Raw genomic sequence first — 19864 nt, forward strand, 5'->3', positions numbered from 1 at the left:
CGCTTTCGTTGCTTGGTGCGGATGGTTCGAGTTATGACCGCCATCGCCGCGACGCTGCGCCGACCGGCCACCGTGCGCCGCTACTTTAGCAACAAGACGACGCATTTTGGTTTCCAGCAGGTAGATGAGCATGCGAAGAAGCCCATGGTGGCGAGTGTCTTCCACAGTGTTGCTGACAGGTACGCACCACCCCTAACACGATCGACCACTTTCACACAACGCATTTTCCAGCTACGACGTCATGAACGACGCTATGAGTGGAGGCATGCATCGACTATGGAAAGATGAATTTGTCAACATGCTTGGTCCACTGCCCCATCGTGATGGTACGCTGTCCATGCCACGTCATCCAACGCAGTACCGTTCTTATTTGATCAGGCGAACCACTGCGCATCTTGGACGTGGCTGGCGGCACCGGTGACATTGCATTCCGGATGGCTGATCGCTTGAAACGCGGTGGTCTCGCTGACTCGCCGGCAGACCCCAGCGGACGGACAGATATTGTCGTGTGTGATATCAATGCATCCATGCTGCGCGTTGGCGAAGAGCGAGCGACCGCGCGTGGCATCGGCCTACCCGGCACGCGCCCGTCCTTTGCGTGGGTTCAAGGCGACGCAGAGCAGCTCGCGTTCGAGTCCGACTCGTTCGACGTGTATACGATTGCATTTGGTATTCGCAACGTCACCCACGTCGATGTACGTCACCCTTGTAACAACAAAGGGGTTTTTGACGCGCAAGGGTCTGTTGTAGAAAGCGCTGGCGGAAGCCCACCGAGTCCTGCGCAAGGGCGGTCGATTCATGTGCTTGGAGTTCAGCCAAGTCCAGAACCCGCTGCTTCGCCAACTCTACGACACGGTACACTCGCTCGTCCATCATCCACCGTCGCCCGCACACACAGCCCAGCTAGCCCTCATATCCAATGGATAGTACTCGTTCAAAATGATTCCCGCCATGGGCGAGCTCCTTGCGAAAGACCGGGCGTCGTATCAGGTGTGTCAGAAAACGAATGGACAGGAGCGAACCAGCGGTCACGTTGGGCGATGATGGTAGTACCTCGTTGAAAGCATTCGCCAGTTCCCACCGCAACACTCGTTCAAGGCGATGATCGAAACCGCGGGCTTCCAAAGAGTGACGTACACCAACTTTATGGACGGCATTGTGGCCGTCCATTCCGGGTTCAAGCTGTAGGGAGATGTCTAAATTGTTCGCACAATACAACATGCCCTGCATAGTGTGGCTGGAGTGCCTCAACACCGTGCCGTCGACGACGAATTGTCGAGCGCCATCGCCGTCATAAAATCTTGCTTTGCCAGCGTCAGGTTGCCCATCTTTTCGTGCAAAATCGCCCGGTTGTGGTACGCATAAGCGTTGTGGCCTTCGAGGTCAATCACGCGCGAGTAGTCTGCGATCGATTCGGCGAGGCATCCCATCTTGGCGTACGAGTACGCACGGTTGCTCAGGGTCCTCGTGCTGGTCGGGTCCAAGCGCAGCGCTGCCATCGACAAACGACCGCTTAACTCCACGGAAACGCGTTTCCAAAAGTACCTGCGGTGTAGTCATCGACGGCACCGTCATACTGTCCTTGCTTTCGACGGGCGTACCCGCGGTTGCTGTACGCAGCGACGTTGTCTGGCTCGAGGCGCAATGCTTCGGTGTAGTCGGCAATGGCGCGATCGTACTCGCCCATGTTGCGGAAACAGTACCCTATCGTGGCATTCGTCGACGATGAGGGATGGCGCCGTCGTGCCGGAGTGCTTTACCCCGATTGTGGAGAAAGATGGGGTTTTGGGGTTCGAGTCGATTCGCTGCGTGGAAGTCCTGCAGTGCGAGTGCATGCTTGCCTTGTTGGTCGTAGGCAAGCCCGCGACTGTTATACGTGGACGCGGCCTGAGGCTGCAGCGTCAGCGCCATCGTGAAATCGTTGATGGCTTCGTGGAGGTTCTTCATCTAGATGTTCGTAGAGGAGACGTGCGTGCCTCAGAGAGCCGCCGAGACGGACCTTTTCCCACGTGCTCCCTCGGTTGTGATATGCGTTTGCGTTCTTCGGGTCCACTTGGATGGCCGCCGTGTAGTCGACGATCGCCGCCTCAAATGCCTCGAGCTTGTCGTACGAAAACGCCCGGTTGTACAGTGCCTTAAAATGCGTCGGGTTCAAATCGATGGCTGCAGAGTAATCTTGAATCGCCACGTCATATCGACCCTGAGTACGTCAGCACCTGCTCTGGCGACGAACGGCCACTACGCAACGCACCTGTTTGCGATGGCAGAACCCACGGTTGTGGTAAAAGTCAGCATTTGATGGTATGAGCTGAATCGCTTTCGAGAAGTCGTCGACGGCGCCTGTGTAGCTGCCGCTCCTTCTCCATGAAAGATGTGGTGAGCTGGTGGCAGACACCTGGGCGAGCTAGCTATCCGTACCGATCGAACGAAATGCCCCTGTTGTAAAACGCAAACGCATTTGTCGGGTCGAGTGCGATGGCGGTGGTGTAGTCTTGAATTGCCCGGTCGAATTGCCGAAGCTTGTCGTACGCGAAACCTCGATTAAAGTACGCTTTGAAATGGCTAATAAACACGTCAAGGTACATTCGGTGGATCTGCGGAGCATTCCAAGCCATGGGCTTACCGCGGATTGAGCGCGATCGCTTCAGAGTAGGCTGCGACGGCGAGGTCGAAGCGCCCCTCGCGACGAAAGGCAAAGCCGCGGGCATGGTGGATTTCTGCAGGATCGCCGACCACCGACGGTTCTTTCGTTGAATCAAGTGGGGGCTCTTCGGCTTCAGAGGTGATGTCAATGGGCGGTGGCCGAGCCGATGGTGCCACGTTCGATCGACTGGGGCACTTGTTGATTGGAAGTCCTGGGACGGCCACAGATCCGTACGTGATCGTCAAAAATCTTTTCGAATCGGTGCAATGTTTACTGTGGCTCGTGTCAGCGTCACGGGCGTTGTTGGACGCGGTGGTGGCATGGTTGGCGCTGCTGCCATTGCTCCGCAACATTCTACATTGCCACGTGCACAATGTTAATGCAACTTGACTTGTTTTGGAGTCGTCGTACTTGAGCTGGGTCATTGAATCCAGCAGTTCCCGCTCACGAAGCTTTGTGTACGAATCGACGCCGCGAGACACGCTGAGCGATGGAATTGGTCCGCTAAGTTGGATCTTGTCGACTGGGATTGGTTTGACCATCACTGACGACGGCGTGGGTGTGACTGGATTTGCTAGTGGTTTTGCCGCTTGTTTGGATTTATTCGACCCTTGCTGGTCCTTCATCAGGGCGAAATGGTAGTCTTCTATCGCCCTGGAAAAGTCACCTTGCTTGTTGTAACATGACGCCCTAGAAACCATAGCATGAGGACGCTGCTCGGCTCTGGTATGCGGCACGGATGGTGATGCCTTACCGAGCGTACGCCGCATTGATGTGGTTGGGGTTGAGCAATAGGGCATGCGTAAAGTCCTCAATGGCTTCCTGCAGCTGGTTTAAGTTCGTCCACGCAAGGCCGCGACTACGACCCCCGTAAAGCATGTCATCGATGCGGCTAACAATAATGGATATCGTGTGTACTTGTAGTACGCGTTCGCATCCGTGGGAAGAAGCTTGAGCACTTGCCCAAAGTCGTCGACGGCTTGCGCCCACTCCTACAAATCGTACCATCCAGGCTTGTATCAGAGATGTAAGAGTGCGCGCTAGGCACTACCATCTTCTTCATGTGGGAAGCGCCACGAATTGCAATCGTAATGGCATCGCTCGGGTTCGTTGCCAATTTCTTTGTACACGTGTCAATGACTTTTTCAATGTCGGCTTCTTTGCGGTAGTAGTACGTTCGATTTGGATGGGACTTGGCCGCTTCGTCCGTGTCGAGGAAGTCCTTTCGTTTGCACAAGAGAATTGGCGCTGCCAGCGGCTGATTGTGGCTCTCTTGGTTGGTCATGCCTGCCGATGCCATGGCCGTTCCAGCAGGGACTGCCTCAACGACCCTCCAAGATCCATTTGGATCGCACCCATTGGCTACAAAGTGTAACCGTCGCATACATGATTGAAACTGTCCCAGACCACCACGGAATACACGTTGCTGAGGATGCGATTCTTGGCGGTGGTAGTGGCGGCGGCAGTGCTGCTCCCTTGTGTTGTGAGTCAGCACTGCATCCACGATATAGTCGTCGCCAATGTCGAGTACACCACGTCCTACCAGACCTACCCCAACCACCCGTACAATGACCAGTCTCCTATGCCGACGCCAACTCCCTGATGGCTACATGACAGCACCTATGCACATGAATGCCACCCTGCGCAAGACTCACCACCGGCCCCTACGGTTCATGTCGTAACAATAGTGATACCTTGGATAACTACCTGGGCTCGGGTCAGAACCCCTGCGTCTATTCGTTCCTCCATCTCGGTGCACTAAAGATAGTATCGTTGTTACTATGACACATGTACAAGATGCAGACCATGACCTTGCCAAACTTCAATTATGCCGCGCGAGGCATGGATGCTTGCAATTGTGGGAGTCCTGGCTGACGCGATGGCTGGTGGGCATCGCTGCATCCACGACGAAGTTGCTGACACCATGTCCGAGGCGGTATGGTCACAAGTCTACGGAAGCAACACGATTGACTTGGATGGTTTGGCATCTGTCATTTCGAATCACGCGACTTCCAGCACCCGCCTACTAGAAACGGCCTCGTCCAGCTCGCCGCTTCGGATCGTCCCATTCTTCGACAACATGACGCTGGGAGCAATCCCCACCGACAAAAGATCCCTCGTGGAGGATTTCTTGGTCCCTGCCGCCGTCTCGTTTTGGTCCCAAGCGCTTCTCGTGATACCTGTTCAAGGGAGCTTGTACGCCGCGCCGCCGTGCACGTCCACTTGGAACACGGTGCCGTCGGTGTGCGCCAGTCTTGCGACGACATCGAGTTGCATCGAAATGCCATACCCTACCGAGCACTACAGTCCCATTCGAGTCTGTTCGACATGCACGAGCGCCGGCTGTGCGACTGGCAACTGTACCCTTGCCCTTCCCAACAACACAGGTGTGCCAAACGCCGACATGGTCATGTACATCCGGGCGGCAACTACTAGCCGGTGCATGACAAACACGCTTGCCTACGCGAGCTCGTGCCAACGCGACCAGTTTGACAGGCCAACCTTTGCCCACAGTACTTGGATGCGTCGACGCTTTCGGGTCCGACTTACGACGTCCAAGTCACCACGGCGTTCCACGAATTTGCCCATGCGCTCGGTTTTTCATCGGCGTCATTCCCCCTCATGAGGAATCGTGATGGCACTCCACGGACAGACCGTCAAGGAGGTGGCCGCACTGGGCGGCCCGTGGCGTCCACGGGTACATGCGCCAATGGCACGCTCATCTCGAGCACAGGGCTGCCATCAAATTCCACCGTTGTGTACAGGAACCTTCGTGGCCACGCAGTAACTTACATGGCAACCCCCGCCGTCGCAGCGTTTACAAGGGCGCACTTCAATTGTTCGAGCGCAGTGGGTGCCGAGATTGAAAACAACGACGGGTCGTGCATCGGCTCCCATTGGTATGCCACTCTCGTCTCCCCAAATTCCGTCTTCACATCGGTTCAACCGGTCGGAGAACTAACTGCCGACAGTAGGGAAGAGCGGCTCTTTGGCCCTGAGCTCATGACGCCAGTCGTAAACTACCGCAACCCGACATCAGCGCTAACTCTTGCGTTCTTCGAAGACACGGGGTGGTACCAAGCCAACTTTAGCGTGGCTGCGGCCCTCATGTGGGGAACAATCGCGGGTGTCCGTTCACCACCGAGAATTGCGTGGCCCAGAATGCTACGACTGGCAGGGTGGAGTCCATCGATGCAGACACGTACTGCTCGGAGGACGGGGAGGCGTGCGCCCCCAATGGCCTCTCGCGATCGTGGTGCTTCCTGAAGACCGACTACGAAGGCAGCAACATTCCACCCTGGTATCGGTACTTTTCGTCGCCAACGACTGGCGGGTACCTCCATCTACAACATGGAGGACGAAAATGTCACCGTTGTTGTACAGGCACAGCAAATTTGGAGACTACTGCCCCGTCCAAGATGCATACGACCGCGGCGACTGTCTCGACCAGTTGAACTTCGAGGTGATCCCTCACACAGAGTTCACACCGTTTGGCGAAATCTACGGCCAGCCCAACAGTCGATGCACGTTGTCGACGCTCCGCCTGACCGACATGTTTGGCTACCAGTACAACGCGCGCCGAGCTGGATGCTACCCCATGACATGCAGTGGCGAGACGATTCAAGTGAGTGTGCAATCCGTGGACGGTCGTGTCCAGACCGTGCAATGCACGTACAATGGGGAAGAAGTCGCGGTCCCTGGCTTCACAGGGAGTCTCAAGTGCCCCGATCCGTTCGTTGTGTGCCAACTCGCTCGCTGCGCCACGCCTTGCGGCCCAAAAGCAATGTGCGTGAATGGGCAGTGCACACCACTCGTCGCTTCTTCGACAGCACCATCGCCAATAGTGACCAACCTTACGACTACACTATCGCTGCCACCAGTGGTCACGACGTCCCCGCCGCGCATCACCACACCTGCAGTTGTTCCTGCAAGTGACATGCCGCGCAACACCACCTCCGCAAATGGCAACAACACCATCATGACAACCCTGAGCCCGGCAACCACGTCAAAGCGCTCGCAAACCGCATCCCCTCTGGTCGTATCTCTGCTGGTGTGGAGCGTAGCCGCTGTTTGCATCCCGATCGCTTAATCCGACATCCGCCTTCCAATGTGCTTCTCTCGTTTTTTTCACATGTTTCAAGTGTCCTCTTAGTCTATAGTTGACTTCGCAGTCCCAACCGGACATTTTATCCGGATGAATGTCGCTCCTCCTGCATTTTAATCCATTTCTGCGAAGTGATATGATGTAGACTATTGGGAATAGAACTGGATATTAAAATAGCTGGGCGGGGACAGTGCCATCAAAATCCGTTTTGACCGCACGACATGGATTTCCTTCGGTCCATCGAAGAAGACCTCAACTTGGTCGAAGCCGAGACGAAGAAGAGGCTCCCAGCGGTGAAGGATGCGGCTGAGAAAGGTATAGAGAAGATTGGGCAGATTCGGCAGCTGTATGCGCAGATGCTGCGCGTGGAGGCGGCTCCCGGCCCGGGCAATCCGATTTTCAAAAGTGATGCGATCCTGCGGCCATTCCTGCTCGCATGCAATCATGCGACTGCAAGCCAAAAGCTTCTCATTGCGTCCTTCAACAGCATCCAAAAGCTCGTGTCATGGGACGCCATCACGAGCGAAGCTGTCGGCAACATCCTCCGCGTGCTTCAGATTCAAGCCGAGCGCAACAGCCACCAAGACATCCAGCTCAAGTTGCTCCAAACGTTGCTGCAATTGCTCACGCTAGCATTCAACAAAGGAGACGAGCAAATGACCAACGACGACTTGATCAGCCAAGCAATATGGATATGCTTGCACCTGCAAAGTCAGAGTGGGAACGCGATCACGTCCAACACGGCCGTCATGACGCTGCGCCAGGTCGTCACCATGGTGTTTGACAACGTTACAGCGCACCAGACGTCGAAGAATGCAAACTTGGACGGGGCCAAGACGGTCGGGTTCCTCGTTTTTCAAGATTTGTGCCTTATGAGCCGAGAGGAGGCCGGCGTTTGGCTCAAGCGCACGACGTTCTCCAAGATTCTCGGTATAGAGTTGCTTGAGGCGGTGCTCACGTCCCACGCCGCGTTGTTCCGCAACGATGTTGAGTTCCGCAGCATGCTCAAGCAACACGCCAAGCATTTGATCATTGCGAATCTGTCGCCGTCGACGTCGTTTCCACTGTTGCTTCGCATCATGCGCCTCGCGTGCACTGTTCTGAGCCACTTCAGCGCGATCCTCGAAGACGAATGCAATTCAATTTGGCTGTGTCTGATTGAGATTGTGTCCACCGGGACATTTGCTCAAACTGGCAGCGCCACGACCAAGGCCTCGACGCCACCGTTCCTTCACATGCAACGGCGATCCCAACACGAGTTGACCTCCCAGCTGCGAAGCACGCACGCGCTGTCGTCGTCTCCAAACCCTTCGACCTCCATGTCATCCCACAACTTGACCGCATCGTCGTCCAACGTAAACTACGTGACTTGGCACGTCCTCTTGGCCATGGAAGTCATCTTCAAAGCGTGCGGCGAGCCAGATGTCCTTCCCGCGCTCTCGTCGTACCCCAGCCATTTACTTTTGGTGCTGGCCCGAACGATCTCGGCGGTCGTGACGACGTCGCCGCCGTGCGATTACCGCCCGGGCCATGTCGATGCCGCCGTCCCTTATCGGTGCGGCCTCGAATACCTCAACGAACAGGAGGCCCCGCCAATGCAGCCATTCTACAACGTTCTTCGCATCTCGCTCTTGTGCCAGTACCATCTTCTCACCGCGCTGTTCGCGAACGAGTGGAAGCTGAACCCTCTCCGTGTTCAGTACATCCTGTGCTCCGTCGCGCCGTTCGTCATGAATGCCCTGCACTGCACGATGCGGTTTTGCCGCGAAGCTGAACTCGTTACGGTGGCGCTCAAGGGCTACCATTTGCTTACGAACGTGAACGCACACACACGCGCGCACGTGCCGCTTGAAGGGCGACCGATCGGTGTCCTGGCCATCCAAGCGCTGTGTGTGTTTTCGTTTCCGGTGCCGGACACGGCGACCCGGCTAGTCAAATGCATCTCGGGGACTGGGACGCACTTGACCATGGAGATATCGGACGGCTGGGATGCATTCGCGGGGGACGGCACCGTGGACCAATGCCTGCTCACGTGGAAGGAAATGCACGCGATGAAGACGCTGTTTCGCACGATCCACACGATGGAGCAAGAACTGAACGAAATCGAGTGGCGGACGTTGCTCGAAGGGTTTGAAGTGATTGTGGGGCTGAGCGCGCACAAGCAAAAGACCAAAGGCGTGAGCCAGCGCATTGGAACGGGCCCCACTGCGGTCAAAGTCGAAGACGAGGATGTCGAGCAGCAGCTTGTCATGCTCGGCCAGTCCGTCTTGGAGTACTTTCACAACACATCAGCGCTCCAAACGCCAGCGCTGCTCCGCATCTTGCGTGCGATTCGATCTATTTGCTATGAGCAACTCAACCAGGCGACACCAGCGCTAGTCGTGGCTCCATCGTCTGCAGACGGAGCTGCGGCGGCCACCAACGCTCCTGTCGTCGAAGACGACCTCCAGCAACTGCTAGCGCTATGGTCACCGGACCAACAAATGGCGTGGGATGTCCTGACCTTGCCGTTTGCCCACCACTTGAAGACGTATGACACGGCGCTCGGCATTGGCAGCGGCACCACCAACTCATCGTTTTCCCCGTCCTTTTCGCTGCGCATGTTTGTGCAGCTTGCCAAGGCCAACGTGGATACGTGGACATTTGTGATGGACGAACTCGTGGGGTTTGCCTGCCTTGCGGCCCTTCCGCCGTCGTCCGCCCCGTTCCAAACGTATGCCACAGACGCAGTGTTCCAACTCGCCCAGGTCGCGCTGACGTCGATGCGCGAGGCGCTGCCGCAGTCCAGAGTCGCCGGGTACGTCTTGCGTGTGATACAATCGGACCAGATGAAAGAGCGCGCGCTGGTTGGGCTCCTGGACCTGCTGCAGACGACCGGCCACCTCCTCACGCACGACGCGTGGCCATTGATTCTCCAAGCGCTTGCCACGAGCGCCGAGTACGACGCGCGGTGTCAAGTCGTAGCGTTCAAAAGCTTGCGGCTGATTGTGGACGACCTCGTCGTAAACATGGAGAGTTCGTCCAGGCAGACGTGCATTTCGTGTGTCGGGACGTATGCGACGCATGCAAACGACGTCAACATTAGTCTCACGGCCGTCAACGAGCTGTGGACGCTCGCTGACACGATCGCAAAAAAGGCGTCGGACGACGAGGTTGCGCTGTGGCCGACGGCATTCTCCGAGCTCAAGCGAATCGCGCTCGACAGTCGACCGGAAGTGCGCAACTGCGCGATTAACACGCTCTTTGGGACCGCCATCACCCACGGCGCCCAGTTCCGACTCGTGGAATGGACGATTTTCCTCCAAGGAACGGTCTTGCCCCTTGCCCAGCAACTGACCGCGGCAGCAGCAGTGGCTATCCCCGACCCGAGCGCGCCGGCCGTGGTGGATATGGCGACTAGTGAAGCGCTGTCCACGCAGCCTCCGCCTTCCGTTGTCGTTGTACTCCATCACTCACGCGACAGTGTAGCGAAGCAGTACGACGAGTCCCGCGTGCTCGTCCTCGGCGGCGTCAGCCGCGTGCTGCAGACCAACACGGCGTCGCTCCTGCTGCACGCAGACTGGTTTGTCCTGGTTTGGAAAGACTTGATCGAGTACATCTCTACGAGCTGCAGCGACAGAGCCATGTCAAAGGAAGTTGTGTTGGCCGGGATTCAAACGCTGCACACGCTTCTCCAGATCGCGTCGACATCAAGCCAGGATTTGTCGACGGCCCCGCTGCGGGCGGGAGTAGGTATGCGAGTCGTCAATGGCGTGTGCACTACCCCCACGTCCGCCAGTGGTCGCGCGGCCCCTGCTACCACTCCCCCTACGACGACGAAGAATCAATCGAACCTCTTGAGCCGTGATCCGCAGCTTTGGACGCAAGCATTCGACTTGCTCCTGCGCCTGGCCGACGACCGTGCGGTCGGGACCACGGCGATTGAAAACTCTGCGCAAGAACAGGACATTGCGAGCGCCATGGTGACGGTGTTTGTTTCGATCTATCATCAGTCCAGGGATACCGAACTGCACGACGTCGCCAAGGTGCACCGAATCCTGCAAGTGTTTGGCAAGGCCATGCACCGCTTTGTCCTGCAAACCAACAACACGCCGCTCGTCGTCACCACGAACAGCTTGCACGCGCGAATCCTCAACAGCTACGACGAGTGCGGCTACTTTGACGAAGCCATCCATGTCGACATGGTCCGCCAAGTCGTCGGATTCGTGCGGCAAGCGTCTACTTCGACGACGCTGGTGTTTGTGCTGCGGCATGCCCTGCAGTCGCTGGCAAAAGTGTATGAGAACGTGAGTCCTGTGGCCCAAGCCGCCACGTTCGACGACGTGTTGGCTGCGATTGCGCCGTTTTTTCAGACCAAGCACAACGTTGTCCCGGGCGCGGCAACGGCCAGCGAAAAGGCTGCGATCACGATGTGGAAGCACGCTCTCAAGGTGCTCTTGGCACTCATTGGGTTCGGACTGCACACGGTGCCGCCATCGTCGGCTTCAGCGTTATTGGACGTCGTCGAGATCGTGTTGAGGGCCCCACCCCAGCCGGTACCTGTTCCTGCGCCCGACTTTGACGATGCCGTCGCGCTCGAGTTGTCGGTGCTGGAACGACTCGTCCTCGCGATGATGGTGATCCAGTACAACGACGCCCGACTGACCAAACGATTTGTGACTCTGCTGGATTTGGCCGGTGGAGACGATTCCCGCATCGCGTCAGCCCGCATCCGCCACATGACAACGCTGGTCGGGCCGACGAATCTGAACCGATCGCTGCGCAACGTGTGCCGTGAGCAACTCAACACGGTGTTTGTCGACGCGATCGAGGCATTCCTTGGCGACCCGACTGGCACCCACCGAACTCGCGTGGTCGTGCTTTTGACGAGTCTGCATCGGTCGCCGCAAACCGTCCTCGAAGTCTTTCCATCGCTCTGCCGGTGCATTACGTGCGACGATGCCGAAGTTCGGGCCTTGATCCAACAAATTCTCCTCGAGTCAAACATTGCAGCAGTGTGTCTGCCGCTGCTGCAGCAGCCACACGCACCGACCTCGGGACGAAGGCTCTAGCCCTGGCCCACATGCGCGTCGATCGCGTATCTGGTGGTGTCGAGTACCAAAAAAATCTCGACAACAGTTCCAAACAACATGTACAGTTGAGTCGTTGGTTCGAGTGTTTTAAAGGCAAAGGAGCATGGCCGCTGCACCGGCAAGGATTGTCGTCGTGAGCCGGCTCCCGACCGCGTTGCTTTTCTTGGTCGACGCAGCAGTTGCGCTGCAGTCGGCGCCCCCAAACCCCGTGTTGCATGTGCATGTGGTAGTTTTAGTGTTGCACAGGCCATTGCCCGAGCACGCGTTGGGGCAGATGGAGATGCACGTGCCATTCGAGGCGGACGTGAAGCCGTCGACGCAGGTACACTTGCCGACGGCGCAGAATGCATTGGCGCCGCACGACGGGATGCACTGGCCCGAATCGCACACGATCGCCGGGTCGGGGCAGTTGAGCACGCCGGTGAACCCGGTGACCGAGACCGACTGGCCTTTTTGCGAACACGATATTTGTGTTGTCCCGGACGGCCCGGCGACGGAGATTGTGACGACTCCGGCGGCGCACGTCATGGCGTAGCAGCCCGTCGTGCGACCTGGGATGCTCCAGCCTCCGTTTTTGGTCGTGAGGAGTGTCGACTTGAGGCAAAAGCTGGTCGAGCCGTAGGCCTCCCCGAGGAGATTCAAAGCCGTGCCGGCGGGGGACTGCAAATTCGTGGCCAGGCGACAGTCGCCGCCCTTGTAGCCCGTGTAAATGGGGCAATAGTCGGCAAAGGACGAGCCCCCCAAGCTCGGGTTGGAGAAATACTGGTTGTAAGCTGGGATCGAATCCGTTGACGTGCGCAGGGTGCACACCGCGCGGGACGTGAGGTCGACCGAGCAGCTGTCGACGGCCGCGTCGACGCAAAAGTGATCGCTCGGGACGGGAACGTTGCCTTGGATGCACTTGTCCGTCGTAAAGGGGCATCCCCGGTTCGCCCCCCAGTACATGGGCTGCGCACCTGTATAGTTCACCTGGTACCACCCCGAGTCTTGAAAGTACGACTAGATGACACCACACGAACGACGTGCATGAGGCCACCACCAGGTCCATCGGTCCGTCGTACCAAGGTCAAGCTGGTCACAGGGTTCCGGTAGCTCTGGAGGGGACTCATGAGCTCGGGCTCAAAGATGCGCTCTTCCCAATGACTGCCCAAGCACGCGCCGTCGGCGTCCTCGATCTCGGCGCCATTCAACGTTGGGCAATTGAAGTAGTTTCGTACAAACGACAGGACGTTCGGCGTGACCAATTTCGCGACCGAGTGGCCGCGCTCGGTGAAGAATTGGATAGTTGTGTCGCTCGGCATTTGAATCGAGCTCGCAGTGGCCGCATTCGGGCACTTGTAGTTTTGTTGGATGGGGGGCCGGCCTGTCGACACAAGCAACTCTCGTCATGAATCGCCCTTGGACGGACGCATGTTGTACCTGACGCATCCCGCGGCGTCCGGGGGCTGCCGTCGGGGTGCCTCATGTACGAGAACATCTGCGACGTAAACCCGAGGGCATGCGCGATCTCGTGCGTCGCCGTGTTGAGCTGTTTGTCGTACACGAGCGGATCCGCGTTGATTTTTGGGGGGCAAAAGTTGACCATGCCCATCGTCGGTCGATCAAACTATGGCCAGCTGCGTGAGCACAACGGACGACATGCGCGCTGTACCTGGTCGAGCTGGCAGCTCGTGGCGTACGCGAGCACATTGTTGCCGCAGTTTGCAGTTTGAACGGCTCGAACGTACAGGACGTAGTCGGTGTCGGGCACGCCGGTGCCGGACGACGTAAAGGCACACGCTCCCCCGACGCAGTTTTGAGCCGGGCACGACGTGCATACCCGGAGTGGGGCAAAGTGGCTCTCTGGAATCGGCGCCTCCATGCACATTTGATCGGTCTCGACGGCGTCGCACACTGGCGGCGTCGTTTTCCACGCCTGGATGCAGTTGCGTTGGGCGTACCATGGGCCCGAGATCGGGATCACCTACAAGTGGGGAACAGAGGAGCGACAGCTACAATGCTTGGTCGGTTCAAGCATACCTGCAACGTTTGCCGCCAATACTCGAGTGCATCCGCCACCAGTTTCGCCTTGATAAAGTTCATGTTGGTCGCGCCGAGGGCTGCCATGGACGGTGCGTCGAAGATGGCCGTGATGCGAATGGGTTTGTACTGGGCCGACGCGCCGACCGACACGGACGCAGACGCAGCATCCATTTGCGCCATGAGGTACCGCGCCGTCCCGCCTTCGTGCGGATGGGCGTCGTACGATTGCGATGACGCGATCGGGACGCCATGGTCCAAGTCGTTGTGAATGCACTCGTGGCCACGTCCGCGAGGAATCGCACCAAGCGCCACCGCTGCCCACCACCGACGCATGACCCAGATCGGTCCAACCTAATTTTAGCATGCCGTTTCAACGACGGCACGGTGGTTTCCACGTTAAAAATCTTGCTCACGCGATGGAGACACGAGCGAACATGCGTGGGGTGAGTGTAGCTCCCTTGGTTGGGTCGTCCTACTGAGTGTCGTGGTGCAGCGCTCGCATTGCTGGACGGTGTGGCGCACATGTCCATACCTTCAACCGTGCTGGGGGCGGGCGTGATATTCCTGGAACCACTACTTGACCAAGAGCTGTCCCTGTGATTGTACAGAGACGTTTGCACCTGCCTGGGGGAGATGATCCCTTTGGCAACGAAAGGAGGAACCTGGGCGATTTTTTTGCGAGAGATGAAATCTTTGTTGCCTGTCGCGCCTCGACAAGGCTGCGTGCCACCTGCACCCGTTGCGCTGCCGAGCACGAAACTTTGAAAGATGTCGGCGAGACATGTGCGTGTTGGACGGTGTGCCCCGACCAACGAGCCCCCAAAACGACGCCGCGAATAACTTGCTGGATTCCGGTCGTTGTGGAGAGTCGACTCCAATTTTCAAGTCCAACTTTTGTTTCCAAGAACCGGCCAACGCTTCTACATCCGTGCGCAGACTGTCACTCGGCATCGTCGCCGCCTTCGTCTTCGTTGTCGTACAAGTTGGCCCACTGGACAACCAAGTGGCCGGCGTCTGCTTCGTCGTCCATCGCGTCAAAGTCCGTATCCGTGTCAAAGTCGTCTTCCGAGTCATCGCCTGCGCTGCCACTCGAGCTAAAGTCGTCCGATCCACTCGACGCCGACTCGCCAAATTCCTCTTCGTCCTGCGTCCCCCCGTCAGTCGCGCAGTGCATCTCGGACGTCGATCCATCGACGTACCATCGATTCCGACTCGCCGTCGTCGAGCGTGTTTTCCAGGTCCGAGTCGCATTCGTTGGGCTTGTCTCGACCAATCTGTCGTCCATCAACGCAATCAATCAACACGACAATTCAAGTCGACTTCGCACCTCGTACAGTCGACACACAGGGTCGTCCTGGCCGTACACCGAGTCCAAATACCGTCCTTCGACAATCTACGTCGAGCCTTGGGTCGCACTGATGGAACCCTCGATCGGGAACGGCACACGTACCCCCAGTGCCGTTTCTTGCGCATTCAAGCATACGTCGTAGATGGGCCGCTCAATGTCGACCGTCGACACGTCCTTGTAATCTCTCGTGTCCATCACGCGCAACCACGTTCGGTTCTTGGCGGCTTTCTTGGATGGCTCCTTCTACCCACACGCAGCCGTCACACGCTTTGTGCAACAAACGCAGTGGCGACGTACTGCTGGGGCCAGCGGCTCAAACGGCGAATACACATACATCATTGGGCGCGAGGAACAAAATTGGATCTTGCTCGATTCAAGCGCCGGCACGACTCGAAGCAACTTGAACGTGCGGAGGTCCCACACGGCCGAGTTGATGATGACTTCGTTTCCGCTCGGGTTGTAAAACCCATAGCCAAAGTTGGACAGTTTGTCGAATTTGTGCAGAAGCGCGGATGACCGCACGTCCCAGAGCAGTCCGTCCGACAGCACCGTCGCATCACACGGAGAGAACGAGCAGTTGGAGCTGTCCCCGTACGTGTGACCTGGCTCCCCTCGCGACGCATCCGCCAAATGCGACAAGAGTGTTCCTGTGCGACAAGCGACGTGACCTTTCCCGGCACATGCGTGATACCTACCGGTCTCGACGTCGTAAATGGCAGTGCCACGCACGACGTCCGACTCGAGCGAATCGCCATCGTGGCACGCCAGCGCCACGATGCGGTCGCCGCCATGGTTGAATCGAGGACTTCGCACCGACGACAACGTCCACCTCGCTTCGTCCATCGAGCCCAAGTTCCACAGCCCGACTTTCGATTGAACGTAGTTGGCCATGCTGCAATTCAAATCGTGAGAGATGCAGTTGGCAAAATAACGTCTGCGCGAGGCGCTCCATACCGAGTCGTGCCCGTGAGCAAGAGTGGATGGAGTGTCCGGGCGCGAGTGTGCTCATTCGTGGATATGTCGGTGAGAGCGCCTGCATTCGCATGGCAGTTCCAATACCCGACAATTTCGTCATGGTCCAAGTGCATTTGAAGAACTTCGCCGTGGTCCGTGCCAAGGAGAATGTGTCGAGACGTCATGAAGCGGGCAGCGGTCAGGCCGCCTTGGGCTTGTCCATGGGGATGGCCTACACAAAGAAATTCACCTCTGTCCATCCATCGGTCAAGACAAGTCTCGATTGCTCCAGTTTTGAGCGGCGGGGACACTTGAAAAGGTCACATATAAACCCACACAGACTAACTCGAAACGAGTTCGACTCACCCATGATTTGAAACGGACGGTGGCGGCTCGACACAAATCGATTGAAGTTCATGTCGGGGCCGTGGCCTACAGCGCCGCGTGTCGAGAGGCGACTGCACACGTTGGCATACCTACCCACCGATACATGACCATCTTCGCATGGGTATATGTAGACATGAAGAACGGGATGGCGTACAAGGGCGGGACCGACACATCGGGACAGCGATGGGACTTGGAAGAAGTCAGAGAAAACGGCGGGACAACCGAGACTGGGTGCGGACACAGCCGATGCTGTTCCCGTAAATGCTGCCGGACCACCGTGTCCAGCCACGTCGGCTTTGGAGCAACTTTTTTGGACACGCAGGTCGACCTTTTGGGCGAGAGCACTGCGTTAAGATGTGTGGTGGTCGCTGCTTCGACTGCGTCAAAGTAGCTCGGCTTGTGTTTCCACGAGTTCAGAATCTGCTGGCGGCGTTGGGTGAACGACAGGAGCTTGGGCGCGGCATGGACCTTGGCTTTTTTAGACGGCGGTTGGTCAGCGTCAGCGTGAATCGACTTGGCTTTCTTGGAAATCTTTTGCGGGCTACGGATCATGGGCCATCAAGACGTGGGTACAAACCGACCAAGATACCTGGGGCACGACGCAGGGAGCTTTAGCGCCGCTTCACGCTCGAGCGCATCGGCAGCATGATGCAATCCGTTCGCTTTCAAATGTTCGTGGATCATGACGAGAAGTTCCGTCGGGTTGTATGTGATCCGTGTGGCGGCGACAATGTTGGCTTTTTCGATCTTGCGAACGGTCGGATCGGTTGCTTCATGGATCGTGGCACTCGGCGCGCGGTGGGTCACGTGTGAGATAAGGTCCAGCGCGCAGACTCGAAATTTCGCCTGCACATCGGCGTTTTCCTCCAGCACGGGCTCGGCGCGAATCAAGTCGGAGAGAAGCTGACCTAAATGAAGCCTTGAGTCAGTCACCCACGAGATCCACTCAAGTCGACAACTCACGGACCGATTTGCATCTGCTCGAGGATTTGCGTCACATGGCGGTCTTTCGACAGACCGAGTAGCGCCTGCGTCGCCAGCAATCGAATCGCGTCGGCTTGCTGGAGGGATCGCTTGTACCGAAGCAGCTGTAAGCACACTTTGATCGCGTTCTTTTCGCGGGCGAGCTTCAGGATAGATCGGAGCGACGGGTGAACCGTCGCTCTGTCGTCCTTGGCTTTGGGCGGTGGTTTGTGGTCCAACACGCAATTACAAAAGACTTGAATGGCACCCTTGACGATGTCACCGTCGCGGGGATGACCAGTCATGGCACAGTCGAGCAAGATAGTGAGCCCAGCACGCTGCGAGTCTTGGAGCGCCGTCTGGCAGATCTCGAGCGCCATCGGCGGGTATGCAAGCGTGAGCACGCGGAGAATTTGTAGGCTAAACAGCGCGCGCTCAACTAACCAAAGACGGTATGACGTCGGTTCGCTGGACGGGTCAGTCGCCACGGAGTGGGCATGGAAGACATCGAGCACTTCGAGGAGGACGAGAGGCCCGCGCAAGTGGCTAAACTGTGTCTGCCACTTCAAATCTTTCGGCGGCGGGCGGTGGAGTTCAAAGAGTGCCAAGTGTTGCTCATGCGCTTTGTCGTCGATGTCGACGGGCTTCCCGGCGCTTTGTTTTGGCTGCGACGACCGCGAGCCCGTTGAGTCCATTTTGCGTCGAAGGCCCTGTGCCAACATTCCAAAGTGCACGCGAACGTATTGCCGCAGACACAGGCACGCGTCGTGCGCTAGCTGACGCTGGACGGCGGTCTTCGGCGTATTCCCGGCGCGAATCAAGTTGAACAGGGTATACAAGCCGTCATGGGTTTCAAAGTATTCGAGGGCCGATCGAAAAGGAACGACGAGGCCGTAAAATACGACTGCATTTTGACGGGCGCGGTCATGCGGGCTCGAGAGTAGCGCCATCGCCATGGCCAGGAGCGGTGAGCGCGTGCTTTCCCGCGTCAGGATGATCTCGGTGACGACGCTGGACGAAGCAAAGCCGTGCAAGCACATGCTGAGCGATCGATGGAGCAGGGCAAAGCGCAGCGGCGTCGCATGCGCCGACAAGACAAGTTCGAGGCCACCGGCGTCCAAAAATGAAAACGCAAACTTTTTGTGCGCAAGAAAGTGCGAAATCAACTTGAGTGTGGCCGACCACACGCTCGTGTGGGTCGTGTGCAACAGCGTGATGCTCGTGCCCACGATATCGTCCTTCAGGGCCGACGCGAGCAGCTCCAGGTACTCTCCCATCAACCCTATGCACTCGACAGCGTAGAGCAGGTCCAGCAGGGCGATCTCGAGAAGCCCTTGGTCGTGGTTGGGGCGCGGGGTGTCTTCGATCGGGACGTCGATCAGGTCGGCAAGACGCGCGGCGATCGTTTCATCATCTTTGGGCGCTTCTGTGTCTAGCTGTGGTGCAAGGGATGCCGCGTCGGAATTCGTGGTGGTGGACGTATTGGAAGGCGCTTTGCCGGGCTGCGATGCGGACGGCGGCTCCTTCTTGTCGTCCATGGACAGCTTCCGCTTCTTCGTAGACGACACGATCGCCCCACTATTCGTTTGCTTTTTGTGTTTCGAGCTAATGCTTCGCCTTTGTACTTCCAGCATGTACTCGGCAGCGGCGTTGTGTTCACGCTCCAACGCACTGGCAAAGAATCGTGCGCGCTTGAGCAAGTTGACGCAAAATGTGTCGTGGTTCACAACCAAGTCCGCAACTGAGCGATCGCGTAACGCGACGGAGAGCAACCCACACGCGTAGCATCGAAGCCGCACCCGATGCATCGTCGAAGCGTCGTCAGTGTTTGCCCATCTCGTGATGCGGTCCAAGATATCTTCGTCGTACAAGAGTCGAATGATAAAACGTGCGTTGGTAGGTGCTGTGGCCAGGAGAAGTCGACAGACGGCGGCATTCATCTCGTCGTTGTTGGCACGTTCGGCACTCTCGGCTTGCAACTTGCGTTCGAGCATCGAGTAAAAGTCCTCAAAGTCATCCAGGATGCGCAAGAGATGCCCGATCAACTGACCATCCCTTCGAGGCGCAGGAAAGTGCCGAAACACGGCCTCAGCTTGCTCGAGGGTCTCCGACAGCCAATTCATGTTGCGGATCGTTGTTTGTTCGTTTGGCCGTTGGTCCTCTTGGCCGTATGGGTCGTAGGCGTCTGGAACTAACTCCGTCACGAGCTCAAACACACGGACTTCGAGAGTATGCATGCTGTCTGAATTGGACGAGACATCGTCGCGGTGTGGAAGCAACGACAGCGGCGTTCCTTCGATTTCGTCGTCCATGATACCAGCGACCGCAGCGCGGATTTGGGCGATTTCGTTGGTAGAAGCTGAATGTGG

General features: G+C 57.5%; 7 protein-coding genes across 25 annotated transcripts; 4 read left to right on the forward strand and 3 right to left on the reverse strand.

Annotated features, from left to right (window-relative positions):
• The first annotated feature begins 6 nt into the window (after positions 1–6).
• H310_04199 lies at positions 7–1294 on the forward strand. Of its 2 annotated transcripts, XM_008868428.1 has the most exons (6): positions 7–179; positions 232–326; positions 379–695; positions 751–855; positions 928–990; positions 1051–1294. In XM_008868428.1, the coding sequence occupies exons 1-6, from the start codon at positions 22–24 to the stop codon at positions 1186–1188; spliced, it is 876 nt and encodes a 291-aa protein (XP_008866650.1). In that variant the 5' UTR covers positions 7–21; the 3' UTR covers positions 1189–1294. The 2 variants fall into 2 exon arrangements, with proteins under 2 accessions (XP_008866650.1, XP_008866649.1); XM_008868427.1 differs by having other exon boundaries at positions 751–990.
• Positions 1248–3944, reverse strand: H310_04200 (hypothetical protein; the record flags this gene model as incomplete). Its single annotated transcript, XM_008868429.1, has 12 exons — positions 1248–1492; positions 1546–1704; positions 1761–1947; positions 2000–2200; positions 2252–2360; positions 2419–2562; positions 2624–2855; positions 2919–2998; positions 3056–3334; positions 3399–3503; positions 3563–3636; positions 3696–3944. The coding sequence occupies 12 exons, from the start codon at positions 3942–3944 to the stop codon at positions 1248–1250; spliced, it is 2064 nt and encodes a 687-aa protein (XP_008866651.1).
• Positions 3945–4472: 528 nt separating this feature from the next.
• Positions 4473–5270, forward strand: H310_04201 (hypothetical protein; the record flags this gene model as incomplete). The annotated part of the gene is made up of 1 exon (XM_008868430.1): positions 4473–5270. The coding sequence occupies one exon, from the start codon at positions 4473–4475 to the stop codon at positions 5268–5270; it is 798 nt and encodes a 265-aa protein (XP_008866652.1).
• Positions 5271–5437: 167 nt separating this feature from the next.
• Positions 5438–6734, forward strand: H310_04202 (hypothetical protein; the record flags this gene model as incomplete). Its single annotated transcript, XM_008868431.1, has 3 exons — positions 5438–5773; positions 5806–5978; positions 6029–6734. 3 exons carry the CDS (start codon positions 5438–5440, stop codon positions 6732–6734), a joined length of 1215 nt encoding a protein of 404 aa, XP_008866653.1.
• A 227-nt stretch (positions 6735–6961) lies between these two features.
• H310_04203 (hypothetical protein) lies at positions 6962–11979 on the forward strand. The gene has a single exon (XM_008868432.1). The coding sequence runs from the start codon at positions 6971–6973 to the stop codon at positions 11798–11800; it is 4830 nt and encodes a 1609-aa protein (XP_008866654.1). The 5' UTR covers positions 6962–6970; the 3' UTR covers positions 11801–11979.
• On the reverse strand, positions 11116–14194 carry H310_04204 (hypothetical protein). Its single transcript, XM_008868433.1, has 5 exons — positions 13841–14194; positions 13473–13784; positions 13241–13427; positions 12883–13184; positions 11116–12820 (listed from the first exon to the last, which is right to left on the reverse strand). The coding sequence occupies exons 1-5, from the start codon at positions 14174–14176 to the stop codon at positions 11909–11911; spliced, it is 2049 nt and encodes a 682-aa protein (XP_008866655.1). The 5' UTR covers positions 14177–14194; the 3' UTR covers positions 11116–11908.
• Positions 14195–14254: 60 nt separating this feature from the next.
• H310_04205 (hypothetical protein) lies at positions 14255–19846 on the reverse strand. 18 transcript variants are annotated; one of them, XM_008868439.1, is made up of 11 exons: positions 17500–19846; positions 17122–17440; positions 16687–17073; positions 16512–16621; positions 16146–16377; positions 15887–16083; positions 15489–15838; positions 15294–15431; positions 15171–15236; positions 15043–15117; positions 14255–14987 (listed from the first exon to the last, which is right to left on the reverse strand). In XM_008868439.1, exons 1-11 carry the CDS (start codon positions 19805–19807, stop codon positions 14784–14786), a joined length of 4386 nt encoding a protein of 1461 aa, XP_008866661.1. In that variant the 5' UTR covers positions 19808–19846; the 3' UTR covers positions 14255–14783. The 18 variants fall into 18 exon arrangements, with proteins under 18 accessions (XP_008866661.1, XP_008866660.1, XP_008866656.1 ...); XM_008868438.1 differs by having other exon boundaries at positions 15294–15434; XM_008868434.1 differs by having other exon boundaries at positions 14255–15117; positions 15294–15434.
• Positions 19847–19864: the final 18 nt, after the last annotated feature.

This window comes from Aphanomyces invadans (assembly GCF_000520115.1).
Source record: "Aphanomyces invadans strain NJM9701 unplaced genomic scaffold supercont1.6, whole genome shotgun sequence".
NCBI lineage: Eukaryota > Oomycota > Saprolegniomycetes > Saprolegniales > Verrucalvaceae > Aphanomyces > Aphanomyces invadans.